Here is a 10,338-nt window from a genome sequence, read left to right on the forward strand (position 1 = left end):
TTCCCCAGCATCTGTTCCTCTTGTCTCTCACCCACATTTTGCATCTTTTCTCCTACCCTCCTACCTCCTTCTTGACCCCAGAATCCATCCTTCTAAGCTCCATCATCATCTTCTGCTGCTGTCACCTCTCCCGTGTTTCTCCTCTTCTTTCTCACTCCCCTATCAACCCTGTTCTCCCATTGCTCTGCTTTTAACATATTCCCTCTCCCCCAGTCCAATCATTAGACCTTCTCAACTGAACCTCTAGTCTAGCATCTGCCAGCATCAGCCCCTCTTCTCCCAACCCCAATAATTGCCATTCAGCCTCCTTATCCTAGCTCTAGCATCAGATCTTTCTCCCAAAATCATCTCACTTCTCTCAACTTAACCTCTAGCCCCAGCATTAACCAACATTAGTTCTCTTGTACCTCTGTTAGCCCCCAGCCCCAGCATCAGACCTGGCTCCCAAAAATCAGCCCATTTGTCACAGCTCCAACATTAGATCTTTCTCACAAAATAGCCCTCTTTTCCCCACTTATCTTCCAGCCCCAGCATCAGCACCCTTCTCCCAACTTCAACCTCCAGCAGTCAGCCTCCTCCTCCCACCCTATCATTTGCCAATATCAGTCTCCTTGCCTTAGTCCTCTCCCCCTCCCTCCAGTCTAGCATCTCCCTTCTGTCTCCCTATTCACTCTTCTACCATGTTCAGAATCTCCTTCCCCCTACCCCCCCCCCCCTCATAGTCTGGCATCTTTCCTAGCCTTCTCCATCCATGTGGTCCAGCATCTCCCCTTCTCTGTCACCTCTCTTCACATCCAGTATCTCCCCCCCCCCTTGTTCCTTCCTCTCAAACCTCCCATCATTATATGGCTCCTTCCTGCTGCTACCAGCATCAGTATTAACAATGAATGAAAAAGCAACTGGCGTGGAATATTATGCTCAATTACTCTGTAAGATTCTGCTGGTCCCACTCTCTTTGACACATGCATCCTGATTCCATAAAAGTAGGACCAGCAGAAGCTTATATTGCACTTGAGTACAAGGCTCTGCACCAGTTTGCTTTCTTGCTGTATATTTATTTCAAGATATTGAAAGTGAATAAAAGACAAACTTCCCCAAATATAAAACTAATACATCACCAGTCTTAAAACTCCCATAAACCCACCTTCTCCCTAATCAGCTACCAAACACTAGCAATTTCCAAACCATAACATGTATCCCTCTCTCCGCCACACCTGCTTCTCTCTGAAATATTGCATTGGTTGCTTTTTCATTTCTTTTTAGAGCTTCAACTGACAGCAGCAGGGTTTGTTTGTTTTTGGGTTGTTTATTATTATTATTTTGTCTGTGTTTATTGGTTTCAGAAATGTCTCCCTTGTTTTTATATTGTAAATTGCTTTGATTGAACTTTTTTGTGTTAACATTTGTAGTATATCAAATACATTAAACGGTAAATAAGATGGAGCCATGAAACAATGGGAGGTATGAGGGAAGGACAAGGTGAAGTTGGACAGGCAGGGAGGGGAGAAAGAGGGTGAGAAGTTGGACCATGAGGAAGGGGAGGGAGAAGGAGGCTCTCCATTCTGCAGTGTTTGAGGAGGCAGTACCTGTTCACCCTTCCTTAAACTATTCCCATGTGTTTAAGGCACCTTAAAAGACCAAATGCTTGCTAACTAATGCACATCCCAATAAAACATGCCTAAAAAAGATTTGAAATAATCAACCAATGTAACATTTCTAATTTGTAAAACTGTCTTTTCAGAACAAAGTAACTTTTAAAACGAATTTATAAGTATGCTGACCTTATTTGTATATCCAAGGCTGAGTCATTTTAGATTGCAGGGCTGGTGAGCTTAGTTCATCTGACTGAAAAGCTCAGCTACTCCTCAGCAGCAGCAGCTCTCAGTTCTCCAGCTTGGACTGACTGGGGGACTAGGCAGGAGGTAGCCTAGTGGTGAGAGTTGCTGCCTTAGCAGCCTGAAGTTGCAAGCTCAATCCCAGCCTGCTCCCTGTGACCCTAGGCAAATCACTTAACCCTCCATTGTCCCAGGCACCACAGCTAAATTGGGAGCCTGCTGGAACAAAGGGAAAATACTTAAGGGTATCTGATTTACTGTTCAGTGTATTGCAAGCCAAGAAAAAATTGGCGAACGCTTCAATTCTGCTGGAGAAAAAGAAATAAACAAACTAGAGGTTAAATAAACCCCTTATCAATAATAGACATCAATATGAGCCTTTGCAATAACGCACGGGGGGGAGAGGGGGGGTGCACTACTCCTAGTGTGAGAGTAAGACTAATTGAACATCGAAGTTGTCTGAAAACCAGAAAATTAATGGCTCCTATGGTCTCTCACAATGCTACCTACCAACATGATTTTTCTCAACTCCAATGGTGTATTTTGGAACAAATTCATACTAGCTTTAATGGTGACAGGAATACCCTATTTACTCAAACGAGAGAACTATTGGATTTTTCAATTGAAATCATTTCCTCCTATGGGACTCAATGAAAATGTCGATAAATATTTTAGTATTTAAATCCTTTTACATTTCATTCCCACACTTATTTATATATTCTTTTATATTTTTTCTACGTTTTTCCCTAACACTGCCATGGATCACTTTGCCACTTCTGACGTCCTACGTTCAGATTGACGTCAGTCCGTCAATACGTGGGTGCGGTCCCCGCTGGGCTTTCTTAGCGTTTTAAAACTCCTGAGGCACCATTATGATTTTGGCTTTTCCCGACGTGACAGTTTGATTTGATTTCTACATGCTTCGGTTGATGCGGCTGACGGCTTTACTAGTGGCCTGTCGCCCTTATGATTAATACTTTTCGGTAATCCCCGCTCCAGGAGAAGGTGACGAAACGGAGCTCTGTCGAGTGGAGATTTCTACAGCTTATATACACTTTTTACAACAACTGAGCTAAGTATTATAGTCTAGTGTTTGCATGCAGTCTTCGATGAAATTTATTTCTCATTTCATGAACTGCTACAGAGAATATGAACTTTTAAGGGAATGAACTACTTTTGATTCTCAAAAAGTCTATTATCAATTTAATGAATTTTATTAACTTATTCTATCTAGATTTTTACTTTACCATTAGATATTTTCACATGAACTGTTTTTTACATTTATGAACTATTTACTGACAGACACAATTTATGGCACTTCTCATATGTTTTTTAGTGTTTGCACTTGCACTTTAACCTACAATTTTCAATGTGTTTTCAAGCTTTTTAAGATTCACTTCTAGCACACTCTTAAGCAGGCGTGTGAAGTCCATTTCTAGTGCAGCCTGTAAAATAAGCATTTTTTGATTACTTGAAGTTCTGGCCATGTGCTAATGTTAGCATTGATGTGCAACCATTTAAAAAAAAAAAAAATGGGAGCACTTTCCATCTCCTATTTAGGAGTATAAGCATTGACATACTGAAACAGACCAATGGTCCATCAAGTCCAGTATCCTGTTTCCAGTAGTGGCCAATCCGGATCAACAGTTCATGGCAAGATCCCAAAAGAGTACAACAGATGTTATGCTGCTTATCCCAGGAATAAGCAGTGGGATTTCCCATGTCCATCTTAATAATGACATATGGATTCTTTTTAGGAACTTGTCCAAACCCTTTTTAAACCCTGCTAAGGTAACTGATTTTACCACATTCTCTGGCAATGTATTCCAGAGTTTAATTCCATGTTGAGTGAAGAAATATTTTCTCCAGGACACTCAGGGGCTGATTCTATAAACGGCGCCTAAATCAACCGGCACCTAGAAAAATGGCACTGGCAGCGTATCAATCATGCTTAGGTGACCATTTACAAAATTACTGTTAGTGGTGCCTATATAAAAACTTAGACGCCTGAAATGTAGGCAAGGGTTTTAAAGGCCTACATTTCAGGTGCCTAAGTTTTTGGAGAATAACACTTAGTGGCACCTAAGTCATACTTTGCCCATAGTAACGCTCACTTAGATGTTAGGCACTGCTAAGCATCATGCAATAGGCGGCTATCTTTTATAGAACTGGATAAGTGCCTATCAGCTAACAAAGATTTTTTTTTTTAACCAATTATTGTACCTTAAGAAGGATATGGTGACACTCGAGAGGGTTCAGAAAAGAGCGACACGATTGATAAAAGGTATGGAAAACCTTTCATATGCTGAAAGATTAGAGAAACTGGGGCTCTTTTCCCTGGAGAAGCAGAGACTTAGAGGGGACATGATAGAGACTTACAAGATCATGAAGGGCATGGAGAAAGTGGAGAGGGACAGATTCTTCAAACTTTCGAAAACTACAAGAATGAGAGGGCATTTGGAAAAATTAAGAGGGGACAGATTCAGAACCAATGCTAGGAAGTTCTTCTTTACCCAGAGCGTGGTGGACACCTGGAATGCCCTTCCAGAGGGTGTGAGAGGACAGAGTACGGTATTGGGGTTCAAGAAGGGATTAGATCAGTGGTTCCCAAACCTGTCCTGGGGGACCCCCAGCCAGTCAGGTTTTCAAGATATCCCTAATGAATATGCATGAGAGAGATTTGCATACCTGTCACTTCCATTATATGCAAATCTCTCTCATGCATATTCATTAGGGATATCTTGAAAACCTGACTGGCTGGGGGTCCCCCAGAACAGGTTTGGAAACCACTGGACTAGTTGATTTCCTGAAGGAAAAGGGGATAGAAGGGTATAGATAGAGGATTCCTGTACAGGTCCTGGACCTGTATGGGCCGCCACGTGAGCAGACTGCTGGGCATGATGGACCTCTGGTCTGACCCAGCAGAGGCACAGCTTATGTTCTTATGCTGGTAAGAGTATTTTGCCAATTAAGTTAGGTGCCTAACTTTGGTGCCCTTTATAGAATCAGCCTCTATGGCAGTGTAGCTCAAACTGTGTGCCTTCTGAGATTTCAGGTGTGCCAATGGTATACTGGGGAAGAGGAGAGGCGCCGGCACCAGCTGACTGCCTACAGTGCCTTTCGTGGTGAGAGGCACGTCCTGTAGGCAGTCAGTGGGTGTCAGCAATTATTCTTCTCTCTGGCCCTCTTCCCATCTGCCACCCCCCACTGACGTCTAAGGTCCCGCCTGGAGGGCCTTCACATACACGCGGACATCGACTTGATGATGTCACGCATACGCATGATGTCATCACGGCGAAATCCGCGCACTTCCAGGTGCCTCGAGCCGCGGCCGCTACCTCTAGTGTGCCGTGGCTTGAGAAAGTTTGAGGGTCACTGCTCTGTGGGCTCACATGTTATAGGCACACTAACCAGTTAGCGCAGAAGTAATGTCAGCTTCCATGCCCATTTTATGCCTCTGACATGCCTCTACCAAGAAAATTAATATTACTGTGCACTTAGTACATGATAATCACATAAAAACACACAAAGTCCCGACTAGGATCCAAGTATCGGCGACAACGTCGCCTTCTTTTTTTTATTTTATTTTTATTGAATTTAGCATACTTTACAAGTATAAACTACTTGCTATAGAAATACAGAGTCATGTTCCAACAAAATGAACATCATAAAGCATTATAACATTTAAAATAAGAATTATTATGAAACTTAACTCTTCCTTAGACTTCAATTAAGAGGAAGAAAGAAATAAAGAAATTACAGGGAGTAACATTGCAGTAAAGTACAAAGAAAAGACTTAAACGCTACAACCCAGCATTATTCCTTTGAGCTACACTCCCACCACTAGATAAACCCTTGAGATCTAAAAAAGATCGTAGATGATCTGATGTGAAGAACACATATTTTAAACCCATAAACTTAATCACACATTTGCATGGATAGGCTATCAAAAATGTAGCACCTAGCCTCCTTGTCTCTTCTCTCATTCCCAAACACAATTTTCTCCTTTCCTGAGTTACTCTAGTTAAATCATGATATAACCATAGACACTGACCACAGAAAAGTATTCCAGACTTTTTAAAGAATAATCTCATAACAGAATTAAGATCTTGTTCAAAGATAAATGACGTCGCCTTCTTCAGGGGACAATAACAAACTCAAGACATGCTGCAAACCGTGCATGTGAACGTGCTGGCGTCTCTGCTTCACAAATGACGCATCTTAGTTATTCGCAGTGGTGTAGTAAGGGGATGAGTTGAGGGCGGTCCGCCCCAGGTGTCATGTTGGTGGGGGCGCCGGTAGCCCTCTTCCTCTCTGCCCCGCCTCTTCCCACTCCTTCCCTCACAGCACGCATGCCCCCTTTCCCTTCCCCCGTACCTCTAGTTGTTCACCGCCACGAACAACTTTAATGTGTTCCTCGCGACTGCATCGTCTCTCCCGCTGATGTCACTTCTGGGTGCTGCGCATAGGAAGTGACATCAACAGTAGAGAGGATGAGGTCACGAGGAGCATGTTGAAGTTCTTGTTGCTCACGGCGGTGAACAATTAGAGGTGCGTGGAAAGGGAAGGGGGCGTGCGTGCAGCAGGGGGGATTGGGGAAAGAGGGGGTGAGGGGGCACCACCGCTCCGGGTGCCTCTCACCCTTGCTACATCACTGGTTATTCAGGCTCCGAAGGGTATTAACAACTGTGTCAGGGGTTAATAGATGACATGTCTTAAATAGCACAGAATGAAGGTCTGGTTTCAAATTACCCATGAACTTCAGGCCACCTAGCCTGAGGTTTGTGAGAGGGTCCAGACACAGAGTGTTCAAAGGCAGGTACACTTCTCCCTCTGTATTCACTGTAATAGGGGTTTAACAGACCCGAGAATACAGAAAAACCATAAATAAGAAGGGGATCACAAACAGATCGGAGAAGGTTGTCATGCCGCTGTACCGGGCCATGGTGCGCCCTCACCTGGAGTACTGCGTCCAACACTGGTCGCCGTATATGAAGAAGGACACGGTACTACTCGAAAGGGTCCAGAGAAGAGCGGCTAAAATGGTTAAGGGGCTGGAGAAGTTGCCATACAGTGAGAGATTGGAGAAACTGGGCCTCTTCTCCCTTGAAAAGAGGAGACAGAGGGGACATGATCGAAACATTCAAGATAATAAAGGGAATAGGCTTAGTAGATAAAGATAGGCTGTTCACACTCTCCAAGGTAGGGAGAACGAGAGGGAAGTTTCCAAGTTTATTAAGTATTTGATTAATCGCTTATTCCAAATTCTAAGCGAAATACAAAATATTAAATTACAGTAATCGAAGGGAAACAAACTATAGAAATGTGACTGACACGACAAACGAGATACAGAAAGAATGAGATGGGAAGGAAATACAAATTTAAAAATAGTAAAGAAGACGTGTAAGGAAAAAACAATAGGGAAGAGGAGAGCAGTACGCATCAGAGAGTTTAAAAGCAAGGGTACAATTGAAGCGCCTGATCTAATCCAAATTTCAGGTTTGTAGACCAAATTTAATTTTATTAGTTGTCGCATGCATCTTTAAAAAGAAAGAATTTTAGCTTGCTCTTGAATCTGTCTAAAGTTGAAAGGGGATAGATTCAGTACAAATGTAAGGAAGTTCTTCTTCACCCAGAGAGTGATGGAGAGCTGGAATTCTCTTCCGGAGTCTGTTGTAGGGGAAAACACCCTCCAGGGTTTCAAGACTAAGCTGGACAAGTTCCTGCTGAACTGGGACGTACACAGGTGAGGCTGGACTCATTTTAGAGCACTTGGTCTTTGACCTGGGGGCCGCCGCGTGAGCGGACTGCTGGGCATGATGAATCAGTGGTCAGACCCAGCAGCAGCAATTCTTATGTTCTTGTACGTTATTCGCTGTTTTCTATTAAAAACCATTGTGAATATGGTGAAACCGCGAATAACAGGGTGGGAGACCTGGCCTGTTCCTGAAGAAGAGGCAAAATACAGTGAAGAAAGTGCTGGGAATCAGCAATTTTCTCTGTAAACGCTGGGAATCAGTGATTTCTCTATGCAAGCTGATGTAATTGGGGGGGGGGGGGGAAGAGCCAGCAAGCTAAAAACCGTGAATAATCGAAACCGCGAATGCGGAGGGAGAAGTGTATTACATTTTTAGCAGTATCCAGCCTCCCAAAGCAGCATGTAAAAGAGAGTATATCACACTATTTAGCATGCCCATTTATGTACAAGACTCTCAATTTTACTGTGTTCCATTAATTGTTTTCAGAGGTAATTTTTAAAACCAAGTTTGTATGCAAGACACTGATTTACATGCTTACAAAGCCTTTTATAAAATTACCTCGTGTAAAAGTATGTGCGATGCAATTAGGAGCATGTTTGTGTGTGATTACAGAGTAGCAGCTTTGCTCAGAACAACTTGGACAATCCAATGGGAATTCTGATTCCACTTCCTCAAAACGAGTCAGCGGTGTTGGGATTCTTCATCATTCCCCTTAACTGGAAAGTACTCAATATATTTTTTTATAAAATAAGGAAATAAGAAAATGAGGAAAAATTTTATTAAAAAAATATATCGAGTACTTTCCAGTTAAGGGGAATGATGAAGAATCCCAACACCGCTGACTCGTTTTGAGGAAGTGGAATCAGAATTCCCATTGGATTGTACAAGTTGTTCTGAGCAAATTTAGGTCACTTATTGATAACCTGAAGTGAGTCATATTAGTTTGGTAGATGATTACAGAGTAGGCATGTTCAGGGGAGGAGTTTGGATGGTTAATAGGGGGTGGGGAGTTGCAGTTTACATGCATATTTTAGGTACTACCATTTAGGCCTGTTTCCAAGCAGGTATAAACGTCATCCATCTCAGTTTAGGTGCTATTTTTGCAATATTTCTACTAGCTTTTTATAAAGATGCATGCCTATGGTGGCAATTCTATTACAAGATTGTTCTGGAAAGTGTAGCATTAAGGTGTTCATGATAGCTTAGTTTATCAGACTCTCAGGGAGTTGCCTAGGAGCCTTGAATGAAATGAAGGATGGGAGTCATAATGTAAAAATTAACTCAATACTCTTGCACCAGCCCTGGTCGTAAGAACATAGGAGTTGCCATACTGGGACAGACCAAAGATCCTTTAAGTCCAGTATCCTGTTTCCATCAGTGGCCAACCCAGGTCACAAATACCTGGCTAGATCCCAAAAGATCTCATTCATGAATGTCTTTCTCCTGTTGGTATGGATAAAGGAATATGTGTAAAAGAAGAACAAGTAGGGAGGGGGTAGACAATCTTTATTGGTAAAATCAATTCACAATAATAATGCACATAAATTCTCATTAAAATTCACATTAAAAAAGTCGAAATAAAGGAAAGTCCTGGTTTGGAATGATCATTTTTTGGAAGGGTCATTGTTAACATCATTTCAAACCAGGACTTTCCTTTATTTCGACTTTTTTAATGTGAATTTTAATGTGAATTTATGTGCATTATTATTGTGAATTGATTTATACCAATAAAGATTGTCTACCCCCAGGTTGACGTGGTCTATCCTACTCCCCACTTGTTCTTTTGCTTGATTTTACGTGGGATTTCTGTTCTCTATTTTTTACTCTGTAAGAAATATGTGTAGCATCTACCTATCCCTATCTTATATATCCTGTGCCTGAAGTGCTGCTGAAAGAGGACTTGTGTGATTTTCAAACAGCCAATTTATTGCTGCCTGTTAAAGGGAGTTAACTTGCTACTAGGTAGTCAAGATGTTAACAAAGAGTATATCGAAGTCCTCCAATTGACCATGTTCAAATGTTTCCACAGGTATGGGGCGTATCTGGATGGATGATGTTGCCTGCAAAGGGACAGAGAACACTATTTTTGAGTGCAGCTTCTCGAATTGGGGGAAGACTAATTGTGGTCATGCTGAGGACGCTGGAGTAACCTGCATAAGGCAATAAGCATCACTTAAGAGCAATGCAGCACCATTTTCCAGTAATGAGAACAGCCTTGTTGCACTTCTGAGACTACACTTACTCGAGTACTCAATGAATCATGAAGCCTACATCATCAATCTGGTCACCGTTTATCTACAACAGGCTAGCATTCCTCCACCCATCAACCTCCAACTTGTTGTATAGCCTCTTCAGGCTTCTTGTCTTTAAATAATGTGTTTCCCTGAAAATAAGACAGTGTCATATTAATTTTGGGTCCAAAAAATGCACTAGGGCTTACTTTCGGGGATGTCTTATTGTTTTCATGTACAACAATCATTTCTCCCTTCCTCTCCTCCACCCCAATTCTTCCTCTTTCCTTTCTCCTTCCCCCCCCCCCCACGTGCAGCATCATTCCTCCCCTTTCACCCATCACTTTGTGCAGCATCTTTCTATCCCTCCCTCCTTGCCATCCCCCTGTGCAGCAGAACCCCACCAAGCTCCCACTGTGAGACTGACATACCTCTGCTCCGAGGCTTCCTAAAGCAGCAGGGGTGTGGGTTGCTAAATTGATGAGTGTTTTTTTCAGCAAATCAGGCAGCACT

At 42.5% G+C, this 10,338-nt stretch overlaps 1 protein-coding gene across 1 annotated transcript in view; it reads left to right on the forward strand.

Annotated features, from left to right (window-relative positions):
• The window catches only part of SCARA5 (scavenger receptor class A member 5), a 426,171-nt gene extending 416,081 nt beyond the window's left edge, over positions 1–10,090 (forward strand). Inside the window, exon 9 of the mRNA XM_033939637.1 lies at positions 9,624–10,090. Within this exon, the coding sequence (XP_033795528.1) occupies positions 9,624–9,760 (137 nt within the window). The 3' untranslated portion in view covers positions 9,761–10,090. The remainder of the gene's footprint in view (positions 1–9,623) is intronic.
• Positions 10,091–10,338: the final 248 nt, after the last annotated feature.

Source organism: Geotrypetes seraphini, chromosome 3 (genome assembly GCF_902459505.1).
Source record: "Geotrypetes seraphini chromosome 3, aGeoSer1.1, whole genome shotgun sequence".
Taxonomy (NCBI): domain Eukaryota; kingdom Metazoa; phylum Chordata; class Amphibia; order Gymnophiona; family Dermophiidae; genus Geotrypetes; species Geotrypetes seraphini.